At 32.7% G+C, this 24,307-nt stretch overlaps 1 protein-coding gene across 2 annotated transcripts in view; it reads right to left on the bottom strand.

Moving 5' to 3' along the window:
* Positions 1–3,974: 3,974 nt before the first annotated feature.
* Positions 3,975–24,307, bottom strand: part of LOC114328578 (ATP-binding cassette sub-family G member 1) — a 475,585-nt gene continuing 455,252 nt past the window's right edge. The window contains exons 9-10 of one of the 2 annotated variants that reach the window (XR_007698348.1): positions 16,891–18,053; positions 3,975–16,827 (exon numbers count right to left, since the gene is read on the bottom strand). Coding sequence is in view for 1 of the 2 variants with exons in the window: in XM_028277465.2 (XP_028133266.1) it covers positions 17,640–18,053 (414 nt within the window). In the remaining variant the exon portion in view is untranslated. Of the gene's footprint in view, positions 18,054–24,307 lie in introns of both variants that reach the window. The other variant, XM_028277465.2, reaches the window with a different exon arrangement.

Below are 24,307 nucleotides of genomic sequence, written 5' to 3'. Positions count from 1 at the left end.
GATCTAGCAAAAGTTGCCACAGTAAAAATGACCAAAAGATCGAAGGACTGTCAAATTTCAAGAGCGTTAAAGATGAGGTTGATCAACTACTTAATATTCCCAATACTGATCTAGGGATGTGAATATTGGACTCTAAGACAATCGGAAAGAAGAGAGATAGGCGCCACTGAAATGTTCTGTTAGAGAAGACTGTTACGAATTTCTTGGACCAACCGTAGGACAAATAATTCAATTTTAAGAGAGCTAAAAGTTAGCCAACGACTCTCCAGTAAAGTCCATCTCCAACAATTAAAATACTTTGGACCTTTCTCCTATGTTATTAGACCAAACGCAGGAAACATGAAAAGACTCATTAAACAAGGAAAGGTGAAAGACCGAAGATCACGAGCAAGATCTCCAACAAGATAGATCGATCAAATTACAGAAATATGTAAAAGACCTATGCATGTGATAAAAGAAATGACCAGAGAGAGAGAGAGAGAGAGAGAGAGAGAGAAAGAGATCTTTGGAGACAGACAACACACATCACGTCGACGACGACACTTCCTCCGGGGGGGTCAGGATTGAAGAGAGAGATTTCATTTGGAGTGTATTCACGTGAAAATAATCAGGTGGTTCTCCTTGCCTGATTAATCACAGTATCGTGCCATTGTTCACCTTTTTTTGGGAGGTGGGAATCTTCGCAAGACCGTCTGGGAAGGTGTCACAGGTGTGTCCGATTCGATCCGTTCTATCTGTATCTTCTCGGGCCGCCTACCGACTAAACCGACCCTCTCTTTCTCCAGCCGACGGGTCTGGGGCCGCTCTTAGTGAGCATATCTGACCCGGCGACCTTACTCCTAGCTCCACTCTTAGCGTGCATTCAAAGTCTATAGGGTCGCCTGTGTATGCTCTGCGTGGGCAGTCCTGAACAATGTGTCTGATCGTGTGTCTTGCAGCGCCGCAGTCACAAGAAGGCGAGGGAAGTTTACCCCATCTGTAAAGGGAGTCAGCGCATCTTCCACAGTTTGTTGGAATTCGATTAAGGGCTGCCCAAATCTTACGGAGACGTTCAAATTGGCCAGGTTTTTCTATGATGTCCGGTAGACTATGGTAATGCGGATCTCTCTTACTTTCCCAATCTTCTCTCCATCGGGTATTTAAGTCAAAGTTGGATTGCTGCAGCGCTTGACCAGATTGTAGAGGGGGCAACCTGGATCGGGGACGGTTTCCAAGAATATCGGGGATGTCGTTGTGGACTAGAAGCTGGCGACTGTCCATTATTTTGTTATATTCTTTACCCAATGCATGTTCGCGGCGTAGGTTGGGTGGTGCTATATTACTAAGGGTAGGTAGCCACATTGCATTGTAGAGGTCGGCTTAATTGTGCCTGTTATCATACGCATAGCACGGTTGAGTTGAGTGTCCACCAGGTGGGTATGCCTGCTATTTAGCCACACTGGTGCACAGTATTCTGTCACCGGATATACCAGGCCAAGAGCAGAGGATCTTAAAGTTGATACTGTTGACCCCCACGTAATGCCGCAGAGTTTCTGTATTATATTGTTACGTGTTTTCAATTTTGCTGCTGTTTTCGTCAGGTGTTCTTTGAATATAAGCGTTTTGTCTAGCTAGAATAACCCCAAGGTATTTCGTGTATTTATTGTCTTTTCAACAGCTTGTTATTAAAATACACTCGCAATTCTCTGTTTGCCAGCTTGTTGTTGAGATAAAAAGCTGATACTTCAGTTTTTGTAGTACTTGGTTGTAGTCTCCATTTCTTAAGGTATTCGCTGAGGATGGATAGGTCATTCGTGAGAGTGATTTCTGTAGTTTCTAAAGATTGGTGACTTGTTGCAAGGGTCCAGTCGTCAGCATATCCAAACTTCTGAGATACGGTTTCAGGTATGTCAGCAATATAGAGGCTGAAAAGTAAAGGGGCAAGGACAGAACCCTGTGGAAGGCCATTGTTAAGTTTTATCTGTCTACTCGTCTCCTTTCCAATTATAACCTGGAAGACTTTGTTTGTCAGCATGTTGTCAATGAGGTTAATTATCTTTCTGCAGGGGATAATACGGGCCAGTTTATATATTAATCCCTGTCTGCACACAGTATCCTATGCTGCTGTTAGATCTATGAATACTGTTGCTGTCTTTTGAAAACTAGCTTCTATAAAAGTTGTTAATGACAGCACTTGGTCCGTACAGCTTCGATAAGGGAAACCCGGGAAACCCGGTTCAATGGGGACGTTTTATAGTATTATGTGACTAATTTTGTTGAGGAGAAGCTTTTCTAATGGTTTATATAACATGTTGAGTATAGCTATGGGGCGGTAGTTTTCTGGCTTATCGTTTGATTTGCCCCGTTTCGGAATTGCAATTGTCTTTGTTCGCTTAAGTGAGAAAGGAATGGTACCTGACTGAAGTATATCATTAAAGAACAATGCAAGCCACTGTTTCGTGTATGCACCACTGTGTATCAAGAACTCAGGATGGATAGCATCAAACCCATATATGCTTTACCTGATTTCATTTCTTTTAGCGCATGTATGATTTCAGAAATAAGTATTCTTGCTGAGTATTCTGAGTTCGTTTTTTAATGACCTTAAGTCTCTTTTCACGTTGGTAGTATGTGTTCGATCTCGTAGAGCTCTGGATAGAGATACTATATTATGGGAGCTTTGTTAAGAGACATTTTAGGCTCTCTGGATTCCAGCTGGTTAGGTGCTCCAATTTTCCGCAACAGGGACCATGCCTGACGGCTTGATTTTTTGAAGTCAAGGTTTTTGACAGTCTTTATCCATTTTTGGCGTCTAGCTGTATCGATGTTGTGTAAAAGCTCGTCGGCTATTTCTCGATCACCACTTTCGAGAAACTTCGCGTATGTCTTCACATATGTTTCAGTCCATCCGGGCACATATTCTTTGCATCTAGGGATGGTTTCCTTGGCAGCGCTTATTACTGCACCCACAAACCTCTCGTAATGTTTGCTGATTGGAGGAAGCCAGCTCAAGGTCCGGTCTAGTTGTTCAGAGAACTTCTTCCAGTTTGCTTTTCTAGGATTCCACCTGGGTCGAAGATATGATCTAATTATTGGTAGTGATACTCCGATGATGATAAGCACAGGACAATGTTGAGTAGTATGTGGGAAGTCTGCAAGGACACTTCTCACAGTTGTTAGTGGTCTGTCATTGGTATCCTTCGAGACAAAACATATGTCTAGGTTATATTCTTTTCTCCATGCAGCTGATTTAAAGGTTCCTCTGTCTTTGGCATCAAAAACTAGATATTATGTACTTTGCTCTTCGGACCATTCTACTAGTGCCTCCCCATTTTCATCATTCGTGGTGTAAGTACTCCACATTTCGTGGTGGCTGTTGAAGTCGCCGATGTATATATAGTAGGATGTGGATGAGTCTTTAGCAGTTCTGGATTCCATGTAGTGGCTGGAGGTTTGTATATGTTAACTACGGTAATCTCTGCAATTTTGGTGACCACTTCATGTATATTATTTTTATTGGAAGCAGAAAGCAGGAAACCATTTTCTATATTGCAGCGAATATAGGTTGTGATGCCGTAATGTTTATAATAGTGGCTCCCAGTAAATCGTAGCCAGGTATCTTTCCCCTTAAATCAAGCTGGACTTTGTCTTCGGTATGGGTCTCTTGTATGGCAACCAGGTCAATGTCGTTATCGTGTAGGATTTTTTGCAATACTTGGCATTTTGCCTTGCTTATGCCCTCGATGTTAAGGTGACAGACTCGGATACACAGTCCGAGATCTCTAGTCAGCTGGTTCTGAGAAGAACCTTTATTTGTTCCCATCGTCTGTTTACGTATATATATATAAGATTTCTGTTTGTGATCTGTGATATTGGCAGGATTTTTTTTCGTTCGTCTACCACCAAATTTTGCTAGTTCGTTTAGCGTTACCCAGGGTGCACCACGTGGAGGCGAACTAGCGTTACACCCCTTATATTAAAATTAAAACACACTCTGAAACATTGGATGTACTTTATTTCACATCAGAATTAATACATAAAATAGGCTTTGGTATTTAAACTATGTTTATTGAATAAAGTATAGTTTGCATTTTTATCTAGTTTATCACATTACCTGGGGGCATCAAACAGTCATATACATTGTAAAATATTGTATATCAACAATATAGTAACATGTATTATTTCTTATTGTAAAGCTACGAAATATTATTTAAAAGGAAAATACAAAATGAAAACCTAATACTCAAATATTTTAAATACTCTTCAAACCTACCTTGGTAAATTATTTAATTTGGGTTTTTTAAGTTAATGATTGTATGAGCTTGGAATATTATTGTTTTTAGAATGGTTTTTTAGATGGATTCATAATAAAAACTAAATATTTATTGGTAATAAGAACCTTATAAATAAAGAACTAGTGATGATAAAATGATACAAAATATAAGAATATAACCGTTGTATAACATTGAACAATGAAACAATGTGTGAAATTAGTGATCACATGAAAATTAAATATTTATTATACCTACATCAATGCATTAAATTTTATTGTACATACAGTCTAATTTTGTTTTAACCACTAATCCTATAAAATAATTTACAAATAACTTCCGCCTGTCTGTCCGTGAAAAAACTAGTTCAGTTTTTTATAGATTTGCTAACGGGTGGTGCCAGTGTTACATACAGGGTAATTGATTACTGGGGTAAAGCTCAATAGATCCGCTATAGTAATAGATAGCAATAAAAGTTAATAACAAAAATTGTAGCCAACTTTAAGCTTCACATTTTAGAATTAATTAGAATGTTACAGGGTGTTCGATAACACAGTGGCAGACTAAACTTATGTTTTTTTAAATGGAACACCCTATATTTTATTTTAAATTCGAAATCCTGTTAACTTCTCCATCACAAAAATATAAAGATTTGTTATGTTATACAGGGTATTTACAAAGTTATAACCAGTTTTATATGAAAATCGTAACAAGTTTAACTCCCTGTATAAATAAAAATAAGCAAAACAGCAATGGTTTATTAATGCCATATTATTTTTCGTATTGTCAAAATTTTTAAGAATCATTGATATTGCTAATTTTCTTTATATCAAATACAGGTTGAGTCAAAACGCAAGTACATTATTCTCTCAGTAATTTTAAATGGAACACCCTGTATTTTATATTACAATTAAAAAGTACTATTACCGTACTTTAATTTTTAGATAACATTCCCTATGTCTAAATTTATTAGTTTTCGAGATATTTTCATTTTTCAATGGACCAATAGCGTGGCCACCCAAATCACCAGAATTTAATAAACTGGACTGATTTTTTTGGGGTTACGTTAATGATGAAGTTTATAAAATTCCTCCAACAACAAGGGATGAGATGAAAAATAGAATGCAAAGTGTATTTCGATGCGTTAATTTACAAATGCTTCGTAGAGTAAGTAGCTCATTCAATGATCGTTTTTAGGCGTGCATAAATGTGTTAGGAGGTAATTTTGAACACCTTATGTAATTAAATATTAAAAATAGTTTATTAAAAGTAGCTTCTAATTTTTTTAAACATGTTTTTTTTGCAAAATGTATTACTGATAAATTATTTTTCGTTCTTTATTTGTTACATTGTTACATTTACATAAAAAGTAGTGTTTAATTGACTTCACAAAATGTTGTATTTTGTGGTTGTGTGTTTTTTTGTAAAATTTATTACTAATTTTCTTTCTTTATTTGTTACAATTACATAAAAAAGTAGTTTTTAATTGTTTCAAAAATGTTGCATGTTGTGGTTGTGTTTTTTTTTTGGAAAATGTATTACTAATAAATTATTTTTATTTCTTTATTTGCTACATTGTTACATTAATTACCGGATTAATAACCAGTAATCGTCAATTGTCAATTCAGTGATGGCTTACTTAAAATTTAGATAAATTTAGACACCTAAAATAATTTGCACTAAAAAATTAAAATATCTCGAAAACTAATAAATTTGGACACAGGGAATGTTATATAAAAATTAAAGTACGGTAATGTTACTTTTCAATGATGATATAAAATACAGGGTGTTCCATTTAACATTACCGATAAAATGATGTACTTGCGTTTTGACTCACCCTGTATTTGATATAAAGAAAATTAGCAATGTCAATAATTTTTGAAAATGTTGGCAATAAATAAAAAAATATGGCATTAATAAACCATTGCTGTTGTGCGTATTTTTATTTATACAGGAAGTTGAACTTGTTACGATTTTCACACAAAATTGGTTATAACTTTGTAAATACCCTGTATAACATAACAAACCTATATATTTTTGTAATGGAGAAGCTAACAGGATTTCGAATTTAAAATAAAATATAGGGTGTTTCATTTAAAAAACATAAGTTTGGTCTGCCACTGTGTTATCGAACACCCTTGTAACATTCTAGCTAATTTTGTAATATGAAGCTCAAAGGTGGCTAAAATTTTTATTATTAACTTTTATTGCTAGCTATTACTATAACGGATCTATTGATCCGCTACCCCACTAATCAATCACCCTGTATAATAATCATCATAACAGGATCTTTATACAGGGTGATTGATTAGTGTGAGGAAGCTCAGTAGATCTGTTATAGTAAAAATTACAAAAAAAAGTTATTGACAAAAATTGCAGGCAGCTTTAAACTCCACATTTTAAAATTAGTTACAATCTTACAGGGTGTTCCATAAGATGGTGGCAGACCAAACTTATGTTTTTTTAAATGGAATACCCTGTATTTTATTTTAAATTTGAAATCTGCTTCACTTTCACATCACAACAATGTAAAGTTTTATTATGTTATACCGGGTATTTAAAAAGTTATAACCAATATTACCTGAAAATCGTATCAAGTTTAACTCCCTGTATAATTAAAAAGGAGTATAGGAACATTATTCTATTGCAACCATAGTTTTTTAATAATTGTTAAAAATTATAAAACATATTCGTTTTTATAATATTCGTTAAATCAAATACAGGGTAAGTCAAAATGCAAGTACATTATTTTCTTGGTAATTTTAAATAGAACACCCTGTATTTTATATCACTATCGAAAAGTACTAATATCGTACTTCAAATTTTATGAAGTACTCCCTATACCTAAAGTTATCAGTTTTCTAGATATTTTTATTTTTCCATCACAATATTAATTTGGTAGATATTTTAACGTTTACCAATAATTATTGTGAGTTGGCTATGAGTGATTTGTCAGAAACTGACAGTTTGACATTATTGTTTATTAATTCAGTATTGGGATACACCGTAAATTAGAAACAATTATTATTTAGTAATTCAGTAATTAATTCAATTTAAATTAGCAATAATGAATTTTACTACTGATGAAATGGTAGATATGATCTGGATTTTGGGGGAATGCAATAAAAATTCATTACTAGCATCAGCTAGCATTTATCAAGAACCGTTTCCAGATAGGCGGCAACCTAGACAAGATACATTTGAAAAATTGAAAGATCGATTTAACCGCACTGGTTCAGTGAATTTTGAAAAACATAAACGAACAAACACTAGTGTGACAGAGGAAAACGAAATGAGTGTTGATGGAAGTTACAGAAAACCCACACACAAGTATAAGGAGTATTTCCAGTGAACAAGAACTTAGTTACTACTCTGTTCAAAACATTCTATCTAAAAACAAGATGCACCCTTATATTCAAAAGCACCAAGAATTAAATAATGATGATTTTCAGAAACGACTAGTATTTTGTGAATGGGCCTTAGAAAAAATTAATGAGCAGAGAGATTTTTTTGATTATGTCCTATTGGTTGATGAAGCTACATTCCATCGAAACGGTTCTGTTAATAGTCATAACTTTCACTACTATTCAACGAGTAATCCATACCACATAGTAACACATAGTCAAACAAGATGGTCTCTAAATGTGTGGGGAGGTATCGTCGGTAACCATGTAATAGGACCATATTTTTTTGAAGATAACTTAAATGGTGAGATTTATTTAGATTTTATCGTAAATCAGTTACCGATATTATTAGAAGTTGGTTCCACTTAATATACGTGAACAAATGTGGTTTCTACATGACGGTGCTCCTGCGCACCACAACGAATTAGTACGTGGTGAACTTAATGATCAGTTTGGTGAAAGATGGATCGGAAGGGATGGACCGGTAAGGTGGCCCTCAAGGTCACCAGATTTCAATAAAATCATTTTTTTGGGGTTACGTTAAGAACGAAGTATATAAAATACCTCCAACAACAAGGGATGATATGAAAAATAGAATCCGAATTGCATTTCAAAATATTTCTTTACAAATGCTTACTAATGTAAGCAACTCTTTCAATGACCGCTTTCAAGTATGCATAGATGTTTTGGGAGGCCATTTTGAACACCTTACTTAAGTAAGATAAGTTAAAATTACTAATTAATGCCAAACTGTCAGTTTCTGACAAATCAATCATGGCCTGGCCAACTCACAATAATTATTGGTAAACGTTAAAATATCTACCAAATTAATACTTTGATGGAAAAATAAAAATATCTAGAAAACTGATAACTTTAGGTATAGGGAGTACTTCATAAAATTTGAAGTACGATATTAGTACTTTTCGATAGTGATATAAAATACAGGGTGTTCTATTTAAAATTACCAAGAAAATAATGTACTTGCATTTTGACTTCTTACCCTGTATTTGATTTACCGAATATTATAAAAACGAATATGTTTTATAATTTTTAATAATTATTAAAAAACTATGGTTGCAATAGATTAATGTTCCTACACTCCTTTTTAATTATACAGGGAGTTAAACTTGATACGATTTTCAGGTAATATTGGTTATAACTTTTTAAATACCCGGTATAACATAATAAAACTTTACATTGTTGTGATGTGGAAGTAAAGCAGATTTCAAATTTAAAATAAAATACAGGGTGTTCCATTTAAAAAAACATAATTTTGATCTGCCACTATCTTATGGAACACCCTGTAAGATTGTAACTAATTTTAAAATGTGGAGTTTAAAGCTGCCTACAATTTTTGTTAATAACTTTTTTTTGCAATTTTTACTATAACAGATCTACTGAGCTTCCTCACACTAATCAATCACCCTGTATATGTGTACAAAAAATTCAAGTCTGTGAAACTATTCAGCCCACTTTAATCAAACTTGGTATAACGTATGATATCAAGTAAAACCTTATATCGACCGTATTTAGTTCATGGAATAGAAAATGAATAAAAATATATAGAAACCGAATAATAAGCAGGATTCAGGGCAGGTAGATCAACCATTGACCATTTATTCTGCCTTACACGGATAACTGAAAAGAATGTTGCCGTTAACCGGGAAGTACCTACATTATTTTATTGTATGTAGACTTGAGAAAGGCATTTGACGTATCCCACAAATTACACTATGGGAATGAGTACGAGCAACGAAACAAATTTATGCTAATCTAAAGTAAGGGTAAAAATTGGAAACTGCCTAGTCCAGGGATTTCAATCCAGGAAGTGTCTTAAACGAGGCTGTTGTCTCTCACCGACATTATTTAAGATTTAGCTCGAACAAATTCAAAATCTTTGGAAACGCATATGCATGCCACTATACTATATACACATTGGGGCTTGGCATATATAAAAAAGGGAGCTTGAAATAAACATAAGAAAGACAGAATATATCTGTGTCTGTGGGATACAGCAGGACTTCGCATTGGACGATGGAGAAATTATCAGACATGCGACATATATCAATAGCTGGATCTGATCTTCACAAAAGAAGCGAATTTAGACGACACGGTTGAAGAAAGAAACAACCTGGGAAGAAAAGCAATATTCCTTCTAAATAATACACTTTGAGGCTAATCAATAACAAATAGTAACAAACGTAGGATATACAGGGTGAGTCATGAGGAACTGTACATACTCCTACCTCGTATAGAGGCTCCTATGGGGAATAAGAAATGACCATTAAAAAGTGTCTGCTCCCATTGTTTAATAATATACAGGGCGAGTTTCGCATTTTGACAGAAATTTGTATTTGTCATAATTTTTGAACGGTCAGATCGATGTGTCTCTTATTTTGGCCAATCGTTACACTATTACCACCTAATCAACTAATTTATTCAAACTAGAAAAAATCAGGTCCGGCTTTAAAAAAATTAGTTCGTTTGGGTCTTAGAAAAAATTTCACCCTGTATACGCTTTTTAAAAACTCTAATATGAATTTTACAAATTAGACAAATAGGCAATTAAAATGGCATATTTATTTTTTTCCGCACACGATTACTTAATTTTTTATAAAAAAAATTAAATTTCACTATGAATTAAAAGTTTGGTACCATGTATTTAAGAAAAAATAACTTTTATTACAAAAATTAATTTTTTTGCACAAATAAGTAATTTATGTTACCATCCAATCAACGGATTTATTCAAACTAGAGAAAAATCAGGTCCGGATTTAAAAAATTAGTTCGTTTTGGTCTTAGAAAAAATGTTACCCTGTATACGCTTTTTGAAAACTCTAATATGAATTTTACAAATAAGACAAATAGGCAATTAAAATGGCATATTTATTTTTTTCCCCACACGATTACTTAATTTTTTATTAAAAAATCAAATTTGTCAAAATCGGAATTTTAACCTAAAAATGAAAAAAAAATGAACTCACGGTTTAACTCGCTACAACTCTGTTCCATTTTAATATTTTTTTTCTGAAATTTTTACAGCACATACCTCTTACCATTGTGAAGACTATGAAAATTGTTGTAGACTTTCAGTCTTCTTCTTGTAAAAGTTGCAAACTTGTAAATCGCAAAAATTAGGTGGAAATTTTAAAATTTATCAATTTGATCACGTCTATGTTAAACTATCGAGTCCAAAAGAAGTGTTATGGGAAGTTTTAGATGTAGACGTGTTATAGAAAAAAAAATGGTAAAACTTTTAATTTTAAGAAAAACGTTGTTTTTATAAATTAATTTTTGTAAAGAAAGTTATTTTTTTTAAATCTATGCAAAAACTTTGCCAAACTTTTTATGCATAGTCAAATTTGATTTTTTAATAAAAAAATAAGTAATCGTGTGGGGAAAAAATAAATGTGCCATTTTAATTGCCTATTTGTCTTCTTTGTAAAATTCATATTAAAGTTTTCAAAAAACGTATACAAGGTGAAATTTTTCCTAAGACCCGAACAAACTAATTTTTTAAATCCGGGCCTGATTTTTTTCTAGTTTGAATAAATCAGTTGATTGGGTGATAACATAAATTAAATATTTGTTCAAAAAAAATTCATTTTTGTAATAAAAGTTATTTTTATTTTAATCTATGGTTGACTTTACCAAACTTTTAATTATTCATAGTCAAATTTGATTTTTTTTATAAAAAATTAAGTAATCGTGTAGGGAAAAAAATGAATATGCCATTTTAATTGCCTATTTGTCTAATTTGTAAAAATCATATTGGAGTTTTCAAAAAGCGTATACAGGGTGAAATTTTTTCTAAGACCAAAACGAACTTATTTTTGAAAATCCGGGCCTGATTTTTTCTTGTTTGAATAAATCAGTTGATTGGTGGTAACATAAATTAAATATTTGTTCAAAAAAAAATAATTTTGGTAATAAAAGTTAATTTTGTTAAATCTATGGTTCACTTTACCAAACTTTTAATTCATAATCAAATTTGATTTTTTTATAAAAAATTAAGCAATCGTGTGCGGAAAAAAATAAATATGTTATTTTAATTGCCTATTTGTCTAATTTGTAAAATTCATATTACAGTTTTCAAAAAGCTTATACAGGGTGAAATTTTTTCTAAGACCAAAACGAACTAATTTTTTTAAAGCCGGACCTGATTTTTTTCTAGTTTGAATAAATCAGTTGATTAGGTGGCAATAGTGTAACGATTGACCAAAATAAGAGACACATCGATCTGACCGTTCAAAAATTATGACGAATAAAAATTTCTGTCAAAATGCGAAACTCGCCCTGTATATTATTAAACAATGGGAGCAGACACTTTTTAATGGGCATTTGTTATTCCCCATAGGGGCCTCTATACGAGGTAGGAGTATGTACAGTTCCTCATGACTCACCCTGTATAACATAATTATTAAAAGTATAATCACCTACATCAGTGAAGTATGGCAGATAAAGGAACGATACAACGGAAAACTTTAAAAGAGAGAGTTACTAACAGTAAAATAAGAGATATCATGCAAGTAAATCATAAAATAGTAGAAGATAATGGTACTACCAACTAAGATGGTATGAACATGTCCAAAGAATGCCCGAAGATCGACTTGTAAAACAAATACTAACATGGCAGCCTCATGATAGAAGGAAAAAGGGGATGACCTCGCCTTAGCTAGAGAGAAGGCATAAATCGGGAAATGAGAGATATAAAAATAGAGAAAAACCTATGGACGGACCGAGAAAAATGACGATTGGGTATTGGGGACAGGGCCAGAGGTCTAAGATGTTATATTGCCTATTTGTATGTGATGTATTAAAATACGACATATTAACCGAATTGAAGGTTTTCAAATAAAATAAGGGAATATATTCAAATGGGAAATAAGCCACAATTTTACCTAAAAATGATTTTATTAACGTTTCGACGCCCAAGTCGGGTGTCGTTGTCAAAATACAAAATAATACTAAATAAACAAAAATGTTGTTGCTTAGTAAAAAATTCTTCTAATAATTTATTTAATCTTACTCATTTATATCGGCAATTCAGACACTATATTATATATATTATATATTATACAATTATATCAATAGTAAAAAGAGAAAAATCAAAGAAGCGGCTCTAATTATGCTAAATGAAACCAATTGTGTCGCAAATTCCTCGGTAGAATGCAGTAGGATGTGGTTACCCATATTAAAGGAGGAAGTCAATAGAAAGAAAATACCACAATTAGTAAATCAGTAACATATCGAGTTAGTACATATTTAGTATTTTAGTATTATTTAAAATTTAAAATATCAAGTCAGAATTTGGTATTAGTTTTGAGAGTAAACTAAATGTAAACACAAATACTTACGATGTCGGGATAGTATCACGAGGTTTTTCCTGGTTTTCCCTCGTGATTTACTATGGAATCTCTAACGCGAGAATTTCAGTGCCACCGTTGCATTTGGTTGTCTTTTTAAAGACAGATCACATGCTATGATTTTTTGTGGCGGATATTCTTGAGTTAGGATTGATTTCATGTAATCGAATGAACTATCTTTTAATAAAGTCGTCCCAGGAACGCAACTCATCAATATTGGCAATATCATTTTAAAGTCGTCTACTTTAAAATGTATAATACGTGTCTGAATTGCCGATATAAATGAGTCAGATTAAATAAATTATTAGAAGAATTTTTTACTAAACAACAACATTTTTGTTTATTTAGTATTATTTTGTATTTTGACAACGACACCCGACTTGGGCGTCGAAACGTTAATAAAATCATTTTTAGGTAAAATTGTGGCTTATTTCCCATTTGAATATACTTGATTATAAAAATGCCACAAGAAAATAGCTGCAGAACAACATTAAAATAAGGGAAATTTTAAATTGTAGTGGCAAAAATTCTGCCCTTTTGGCTCAATTATAGTGGAGTCTTAATTAACCTACTCTTTCTTTCAGGGGAAGGGGAGCTAGTTGTAATAATAGTTGCTGATTATCTTAACAGTTTCTGCTAGATACCAGTCAAAAAATTTTTGTCTGTTCATATTTTAAATGTTTTACCTACTTCGAATAATAAATTATAAAATTGCTAACTTACTGGGCGAGACGTTGAAGTTAAAAATAAATAATTTAATTACACTAGGACTTTACACTACACAACGAAATACTACTACTTTTATATAAATTAAGTGTCAATGTTATCATTGTCACAGGCAAAACCGACAAAGTATTTTTTATGTAATCGTATATAATTTTATAGTTATTTGCTACCTAAAACTAATCTACACTCACCGGTACAAAATTCCGTCCCTAAAAATTTTTGATTAAGTTTGACAATTTATAACTTTGTAATATGTTCTCCGATTTTCAAGATTCTTACATTAGTTTGTAGGTACATGTATTGATATTGTTTGTTATTATTCCGATAATCAAAATTTTTGCTTAAATGGTCTTATACGGGGGTGAATGGAGGCGTTGTATTTTCTACTAACTTTAAGGGGGGAAATTGAAGACCTGATTTTGTTTCATACTGCTTTCGTATTATCTCGGAGGCATCTCTTGGTTTTTTTAATTATCCGAATATCTCTTTTCTTGTGAAAGCTGTAAATAAAAACACTGATTTGAAGGTTTACTTAATTAAAATTATCAAACGCACTAAAATTAACAAAACAAAACAAAATTAACAACAAAAACAATTTAATAGCGGGTATGTCCACCTCCCGCAGAAACGACTGCTCGCAATCTGGTTGACATCGAATAAATAAGATGTGTTATCCTTGCCTGAGGAATAGCCCGACATTCCTCCACCAGGGCCATAACTGTATCAAACTTGCTGGAGGCCTAGAATGATGGGGAATAGCTATTTTCAATTCACACCATAAATGCTCGATAGGATTGAGATCTGGGTTACATGCCGGCCCTTTCAATCTTACCAATCTAACTTCTATATAAGATATTTATGTTTATGAGTCAATCAGTGGTTTTATTGACAAAGAATTGCGCAGCTCTTACAAGAAAAGAGATATTAGGATAATTCCAAAAAGAAAATTTTAGTCAGGCCTCCGGGATAATATGGAAGGACTCAGAGGCATAGCTACCTCCGTATCAATTATACGGGACGCCCGACATTCAGGGCCCCAGCGCGGCATGTCGACCCAAAATTCCATTCAAAAAATTGAAAAAAAATATTCTACAATTATTTCACTATTAAAACGCTTTGAACAGTGTATATTGTTAGGATATCGACATTTTCGTGAAATGAATACTCTATCTATATACATATAAACTAAATTGATGTACAGGTACCTATCTATTTTCTGCCTCCCGCATTTCTATAACTACAGAGCTTTTTTGTTATCAAGCTACTTTTTATTGTCTATTCACCGTTGGTTGTATGTGAGACATATAATGCCAAATTGCAATATTTGTAATCGCTTTACCTTTGAATATTTGAAACATTGAAACACTGTGTATTGTTTGCGTATATTTTCGTGTAATCTGTTCTTTATTTATAAATTGTATTTAAGTATATCTATGTATTTGCCGGTCGCTCGCCGTTAACCTTTAACTACCCGCGCATCAAGTTATGACATAACTACACGCGTGGCGTACTTTATACGCCACAAGAAAATACACAATAACAGCGGATTTGTTTATTTTTTTTTTGAAAAAATACACTTAGTTGTTTGTTATAAACCTTATTTGGCATCAGTGAATACTTGGAGTTCCTTCTCAGTAAGCCAATTGGGATTTATAACTGGAATTACGGAATAACTGGAGTCCATGATAAATAAAATTGTTAATAAAAAATTTTTTGAAATGTGATTTTTTACGGGAGAAAAGGATTGTTTATAAAGGAAAATATATTTTGTGCCATAATGACTAAAAAACAATTGAAATATGTACTTATATTACTACTTATATTAATATAATCGTGGCGCATATTGTGCACCACCGGAAACAACAAATAATAAACTGTAAATTACGATCTTTCCAGAACGCCGATTATAACGAAACTAAAACCAAATTGTAAAGCACATTCCAGTGATAGGTTAGAGACATAAACAAGGTCAAAAATTAAATTTTTAAATATATTTGCAGTAGAATTCTTATATCTGGCGTACAAAATACGCCAGCGCGTGTAGTTAAAGGTTAAAGTAAAGAGCTTCTTTGTTTACGTTCATTTTCTATATCCATTTACCCTTGGCTTGCAAAAACTGAATCTGTTTTAAAACAACGAGTCTCAACAATTAAAATCTATATTTCGACTTTGGTATATTACAGTTAATTAGGTTTATTATTATTATCTATATTTGGGTTTTATACGCAGAACTTATTAGTTCCTAAGGTTGTATTATGCAATTTGCAATTTATTTAAATTTTGCAATATACAGGGTGTTTCATTAATAATTGGAAATAATTTAGCTGTAGATTCCTAGGCTCAAAATATTAAGATTTAACGCAAAAACAAAAAACGAAAACTAGTACGTTTATTCCAGAGATGAATCGATTTCATCAATCGCGAATTTCTAGTACCGATCATATGTATCCGCTTTGGGTAGGTCAACGGATATTTCTGTACCATCCGTGAATAAGTGGATAAGTCAAATCTTAAATTTTTTATTCTTCAAAACTAATAAAATGTTTAAAGTGGCCATACCGAAAAGCTTGCATTTTTGAGTTATCGACTTATTCACAGATGGTACAGATTTTATCGCATTAGTTTTTGTGTGTTTAATTTTGAATTATTTTTGGCAAATTATAAGGTATTCTAGTACTAAAAGTTACTCTTGCTTTAGGTAGGTAAAATACATTTTTTTGAAAAATTTTTCGAATTTTGTTCAAATTCAAAAAATGAAACATTTTCAAATTGATTTTTCTAGAAGACGGTGTATCCTACCGACTTAAAGTAAGAGTAACTTTTGGTACTAGAATACCTCACGATTTAACAATTCAGTGTCAAAAATGCTTAAAAGTCAAAGACAAAAAAGTTATGCGATAAAATAACCGTTGCCCTACCCAAAGAGGACGCATATGACCGGTACTAGAAATTCACAATTTATGAAATCGATATCTGGAAGACAAAGAGACGTACCAGTTTTCGTTTTTCTAAATAGAAGTATTCTAGAGGTATGTATTTAAAAAAATCTGATTAAAAGTCTCCATCTTCAAAGAACTCCAGCTCCCTTAGGAAGCATTTTCGGGGTAGGTGATGTTGGGTTAATCCATAATATTTTGAGTCCACGAATCTACAGTTAAAATATTTCCAATTAATAATGAAACACCCTATATTGTTTTGTTTTATTTCATTATCTTTTATTTTGTAGTAATATTGATGATTTTTGTAATTTCAGTAAACTGTATTTGTTATTGTTTTTTTCCTAATCTTTGTAAGCTTTGTCCATAAAATTGTAAAATTTTTAGTGATAATAAAGCATATTTCTATTCTATTATATAGAAGCGTTTTTGCTTCTTTTGTTGAAATTTTTTTTAGCACTATGCCATATCAGTGGTGGAAAAAGGCCCGCGACATACTTTGATATGGGGCACCTGTGGAGCTAGCTACTGAAAGGACTATGAAACAAAATCAGCTCTTCAATTTTTCCATAGAATTTTTTAAAGTTAGGTGAAAATGCAATGCTTCCACTCAACCCCGTATAATTCCATCTAAGCAAAAAATTTTGTTACCGGAGTAATAGCAAACGGTACTAATACACGTACCTACAAACTGATGTAAGAATCTTGAAAATCGGAGTACAAATAATAAAGTTATAAGTTGTCAAACTTAATCAAAAATTTTTAGTGGCGGAATTTTGTGCCGATGAGTGTATATAAAAATAATTCTGACTACAATATTTTACAAAGTTATAACAATGATCCTTTAAAAATATCACTTAAATTAATAGACAGTTACCCAAGTTCCTAATATCCTATATAATAATATCACTTAAAATATAATAAGATTAACTAAAGACATAAACCAACTTTCGCTTATCATCGCGCTAGTCCAAACTGTGATTTAACCAATCTTCCAATATATTGTAGAGCTCTAAAGGTTTTGTTAGGAGTTAATCTTTGTCGTAATAGATAATAACTACCACCCCTGAAGAGGATTAAAATAAAAATTAGCACTAAAACGTCAACCCAATAAATAGTGTTTTCCATGCCCATGTCCCTAACGAATAAGTTGAGGTCTGTGTATATACAGTATTCTTCAGTATCCGGACAGCTTAGCTTTTCTCTATCTTTTAACATGGCGTGAATCAACCCTTCGAGCGAGTACCTGAGGTAGCTAAAGTGCATGAAGAATTTTATTATAGATGGAATAGTGTCGTAACCAGATCCGAATCCGTAGACAGCTAGTAGCATGAAAGGAACAGCAGATACTGGTCCCATAAACACAGCATTCTAAAAACAAAAAAAAAAGATTTTACAATGCAGTTATCGTGGATAACAGATAATTGTTAGAAAACTTATAACAACTAAAACATGAATTCATGTGAACAAACATTACAGTTTTATATAATCATAATTCAAAAAGGCTCTGAAACTGTTTTCTTGTAGCATGCCCATAATGCCTGGTTGCACCAACAAATCTTAAGCTCCAGCTTAACCCATCTCTGCTTATAGATAGTACCGCTTTAGGTCTCACTTAGTATAGGCGCATCGCATCGAGCATCGCATTGAACGTTGCATCGAGCATCGCATCGACTATCGCTTCGAGCATCGCATCGACTATCGCTTCGAGCATCGCATGGACCATCGCTTCGACCATCGCTGCACCCATCGCATCGCGTCGCATCGACCATCGCTTGGATCATCGCTTCGCCTATTGAATCGCACCGACCATCGCTTTGAGCATCGCTTCGACTATCGCTTCGACCATCGCTTCGCCCATCGCATCGCATCGCCAATATACGCGGGTTCGATCCCCAGTGCGGACTATTTTTTTTTAATTTTTTATACATTTTATGATTGTAAGTATATATTTAGTTAAAATTTTTGCCAACAGTTATTGTTCAGAAATCATTTCTTTGTGGCATTTTTCAATGTGTGTGTTTTATTCTTTTATTTTTTTAATTTTTGGTATTGTTTTAATAAAAATTTTTGGAAAGTAGTAAGTATTAAAATTAGTTTAATATTTAAATAAAATATAAATAAAGTGTTTAAAGTATATTAATTTCGTTGAAATCATATAATAGAAGTATAACTTCTTACGCGCGTACAGAGTACACACACATTCTTTTTTTTTTTTAATATACATATATCAATCATCGTGTATTGAAAAGTCTAGCTCGAATATTTAGTTCTGGTTTTGATGTCATTTCCGGTTATAAAGTTATGGACAGAACTGTGGTAAAAACGACTCAAAATTAGATTTTTTTTGTACTGGCATTTGCCATTCAGTCAGTCACAACTTTTTAAGTTCTTCCTAAAGCAAAGAAAAGAAAGTAATTATTACAATACCTATTTGCTTATCAGTAAGTGATTATCAAAATTAGTGAAATTTTAGGTACATTAATCAACGCAATATGAATAGTTCAAATATCGACTTTCAGTTCTATTCCGGTCACGTTGGGTGAAAATCTAGGACTTACGCAAGTCCAATGGCTTGCTTTTGTAGTAGTAGGCTATTATATGTACTTTAAAAAGAAACTACAACGTTAACGGGGTATTATCGTTTCATATGGTCAATGGACCTCTAAATATGAAAAAACCGCGGAGTGCTACCATTTAAAGGGGTGCGTTTTTGAGAAAGTGGTGAATTAGTCCCTAGGCACGGGGTCCATTAGGGTAAGTTATATGCACTTTTCTTACAAACACGTCTACACAAAAATTATTCCAGGTTAAATGTACTATCGAAATATCACATTTTAAAGTCAAAAATATTTTTTTACAAAAATATATTCAAAAAAAGCAAAAAAAAAACACGAAAGAAAGCAATTTTGTTTTTTGCCCCATAACTTTTTTCCACGGGGATATAGGTATAGGCATTGCTTCACAGAAAAAAAACTTCCATATTTCCTCTTTAAAATTAGCCCAATAAATGACCGTTTTGGAGGGTAATTTCCAGGGGCAACTCCGATTTGCATGAAAATTTGGATTTAGGTTCTACTTACCCTCCACTTCAAAATTGAATTTGTGCCGTTGGTTGCTTTTACTTGGGGGGTGACATTTACCCCTTCTCGGGGGGTGAAAAACGCGTGTTTAAAATGAGGCCGGAAATGGATAAATTGACTTATTTTAAGCACCTTTTGTTCTATAAAGTTTTTTAAGTTTTTTAACTTTCAGTTATTCGCGATTTAAAATGTTGATTTTTCGACAAAAAAACTACGCCTTCAGACCGTTTTTCCCAAATAACTGAAAAAGTAAATATTTTGTCGAAAAAAATATGTTTAGCAAAAGTGTAGCCTATAAAAAATCGAAAACAATGATGTACCAGTAAAGTCTACAAATTGAGTAGAAGCAAAGTTGTAGCTCATGAAAAATACGTTCTTATTCGTCTAATTCCAAATCGAATAATTCAACGCGAAATCACCGAAGAAAAAAACGTTTTTCGGGAAAACCTTATCAACATTTTTGAAGTATCGAAAAAAAGCTTATTATTTGTTTTTAACAAATGTTTACAACATCAAAAATAAACGAGTTACACTGAAATAAAAAGTTGGCCCCTTTTTTTTGGTAAAAAAAATCGTGAAAACCTCCCTCTATTTAGCACCCTAAATGAAATTAATCGTTTGGCTTTACCATCTATTTTAACTGTATGTGTATTGTTTATATGATATTTAAGTTTGATTGGTTTGAAGTGCTTATTTTCGAAAACATTAGGTTTTGTAGTAAAAAAAAATTTCTAAAAATTTTTGAAAAATTTAATTTTTTCAAAATAACTTAGAAAGTATTAGTGATAAGAAAAAAATCTTAAGGAGTAAAAAAATGTAGGTTTTACTATTATAAATACGTTAGTTTATTTTGTTTCTCCGTAAGACAAAAATTGGTTAATATATGGCTGTTCAAAATTTGCATACACTCATGATTAGTGACCCATTCAAGCTTTCTCAATTATAACCCTTTCAAAAATAAACACTTTAAACCGATGAGACTGACAGATCATATAAAAAATAGATAGGTATGTAAATTGTTTGTAAAGCGGTAGCGATTAATTTCATTTGGGGAGCTAAACACGGCGAGATTTTCATGATTTTTTACAAAAAAAAAGAGGGCCAACTTTATTTTGAGCGTAACTCGCTTATTTTTAGTGCTAAAACTTTTGTTAACAATTAAAACAAAGCTTTTTATAAACACTTTAAAACAGTTTAAATGGGTTTTTCCCGAAAAGTGCTTAATTTTTCGGTGATTTCACCTTGAAATATTCGATTTGGAATTAGACGAATAAGAACGTATTTTTCATGAGCTACAACTTTATTTTTTTTTTTTTTTATTTTTATTTATCCGCATCAACCACTCGGGTTATTAGCGGTACATTTATAATACAAAATAGATAGAACAAAAGATACATTTTTAGAATATAAGAATGACAAAAATATGGAAATTATTTAGAGTTTACAAAGAAAAAAAGAAATGAATCATAATTTGTTATACAGTTTACAATGATTTACAAAAGATAAAACTTCATTGAATTTTGTGACCAGTGCTTCTTTCAGGCTGTTGGGTATCTTGAATATTGTTTTCGCTGAAGTGTATTCTGGACATTCTATTATTACATGGTTAACTGTGAGAGGTATTTGGCATTTTTGGCACATTGGTGGCGGTTCCTTGGAGATTACGTAGCTGTGGGTAAGTCGTGTGTGTCCGAGCCGGAGTCTGCTGATAATTACTTGGTCTTTTCTTTTTGGTGGCATAGGAAGATTTTTTGAAGATACGTCTGGTTTAATGGTTTTCAGATTTGTGTTTGTTTGATCCCATATTTTTTGCCAGATTTTGTTTACATGATTCTTGAATAAAGGTTTAGTGTCAGAGATTGGTATGCCTGTTGTAGTCGGAATGTTCACATTGTTTATCGCTTCGAACGCTGCTTTGTCTGCTAACTCATTACCAGTTATTCCTACATGGGATGGGACCCACATAAATGAGATGGTTTTCCCAGAAAATTGGAGCTGATGCAACGCGTCTTTAATTAGAAATAGATTGATGTGGGTAGGGTAAACATGTTTGATGGCCTGTAAAGAACTTAGTGAATCTGATAATATTAGTATTTGGTTTTCATTTGTATTTTTACAATGATTTAGTGCGTCAAGTATTCCTTGAAGTTCTGCGGTATAAATACTGCAGCCATCAGATAATCTAGTGGCGGAAATTACGTTTTCTGATACAGTAGCAGCAGCTATTCCGTTGCAACTTTTGGAGGCATCGGTAAAGAAAAGTTTGTAAGAAGAGTATTTGAGTAAATTTGTATGATATTGAAGCCTGATCTCAGCAGAGGTGTGTGAATGTTTGTTAGAATTATGTAAGGAGAGGTCTACTATTGGTAAAGAAACTGTCCAGGGGGGTGTCTGATATTTTTTTATGGATGCTAAGGTGTTTTGATTGATGCTATACGGTAATCGTTTAATGCGTTCGTAAAATGGTATTGCCTTGGTGGTGTAATTTCTGTATTGTTCCGGTGGTTCTTCCGATACTAAACTTGCGAGAAAGGTATTTTCCTTTGCGTTTAGAATTTTTGAATTGTAGCATAGTGATAGGTATTGTCTTCTGAGGTATAATGGTATTTCTCCTGCTAGAACTTGAAGGCTTCTTATTGGAGTAGTTCTAAAGGCTCCAAAGATTAGTCGTAGAGATGTGGTTTGAATGATATCCAGTTTTTTTAGTTGATTTTTGTTTGCTGTTTCATAACACATGCATCCGTAATCGAGCTTGCTTCTTATTAAAGTTTGATATAGCTTTAGGAGAATTCTAGTGTCTGAACCCCATTTATGATTGGATAACACTCTTAGTAAATTTATTCGTTGTTGACAGGATTGAATTAAATTGTTGATATGTGAAGTCCATGTGAGTTGTGAGTCAAATACTATACCTAAAAATTTGATTTCACGTACTTGTTTCAGAGAATATCCATTTAGACACAGGTTTAAGTTGTATTCCTCTCTTCTTTTGTCAAAGATTATTACTTTAGTCTTCTCAGTTGAAAATGTTAAACCAGTCTCTAACGACCACTTTTCTAGGCTGTTTAATGTTCTTTGTAAAATTTGCCTAGCTAAACCTATATTTTTACTTTTAACATATATTACTAGATCATCAGCATAAATACTAGCTTTTACAGGAAGCTCTATATAGTTTGTTATATTATTAATTGCGATTAGGAATAATATTGGGCTTAAGGCCGATCCTTGAGGAATTCCATTATGGAGTGATTTCGATGTTGATATGAATCCATTGGTTTTTACTTGTATGGACCTGTTTTGAAGAAAATTTTTGGTAAAAGCGAGAAACTTACCATCTATTTTCCAGTTTTTCATCATTTTGAGAATATAATGCGTCCATGTCGTGTCGAAAGCTTTTTTAATGTCAAAAAATATTGCGATTACTTTTTGTTGTTTTGTAAATGCTTTATGAATTTCCGATTCTAGTGCGACAATGTTATCAGTTGTCGATCTGTCTGAACGGTATCCGCTTTGTATTGGAGTAAAAAGGTTTCTGTTTTCCAAGTGCCATTTCAGTCTTTTACTTAATATTCTTTCCATTGCTTTGCATATATTACTGGTGAGCGATATTGGACGATATGAGGATGGTAAGTTTTTTGGCTTATTCATTTTTAAAAATGGAATTATAATTGCTTGACGCCATATTGAAGGGAACTTTTTATTTGTGTAAATATTGTTAAAGATGTCGACTAAAATTTTCTTTGCCGATTCCGGTAATTTCTCAATAAATATAGTTGGAATATCATCAGGTCCTGGAGAAGTTTTTTTAGCATTACTTAGGCTTTCGTTAAGCTCGTCTAGTGTAATAGGCATATTGAGAGGGCATAAAATATCTTCTATTTCGATCTGTGACAATTCGGATTTTTCTTTGTGTTTTAAGAAAATAGAGTTATATTGGTCATTGTTTGAATGTAGTTGATAGTGATCTGCTAAGATTTCTACAATTTCTAGTTTATTTGAAGTAATTAAGTTATCTGTAGTAATGGTGTCGATATGATTAACTTTGTTTGAGCCTTTTATTTTCCTTATTTTTTGCCATATATCACTTATTGGTGTAGATGAATTTATTGACGAGACATAATCGGCCCAGCTTTCTTTCTTAGATTTTTTGACTAGAAATCTGGATCTGGCTCTTAAGGCTCTAAATCTAGCTAAGTTGACTTCGGAATTGTGTTTTTTAAATATATTAAATGAATGTTTTGTTTGTTTCAAAGAAGTCTCTATTTCGATATTCCACCAGGGTATGGGTGTTTTAGTGGTAGCTTTAGTTTTTCCAATCGCTTCTCTTGCTGAATCAACTATAACATTATTAAAATTTGTTATTGTTGTGTCTACATCTTCTAATATTTTGAAGTCTTCCATTCGTGCAGTTACTAAACTAATGTACTTTTCCCAATCTGCTGACTTTAATTTCCATGTTTCATATGGTTTTGTGTTAATGTTTGCGTCTTTAATATGAGTGATTAAAATTGGTAGATGGTCGCTGTCATATAAGTGTGAAAG

The sequence above is a fragment of the Diabrotica virgifera genome, chromosome 5 (genome assembly GCF_917563875.1).
Source record: "Diabrotica virgifera virgifera chromosome 5, PGI_DIABVI_V3a".
NCBI classification, from domain to species: Eukaryota; Metazoa; Arthropoda; class Insecta; order Coleoptera; family Chrysomelidae; genus Diabrotica; species Diabrotica virgifera.
Note: the sequence above shows the minus strand (reverse complement) of the source record. Positions and strands in the feature narration are given on the sequence as shown.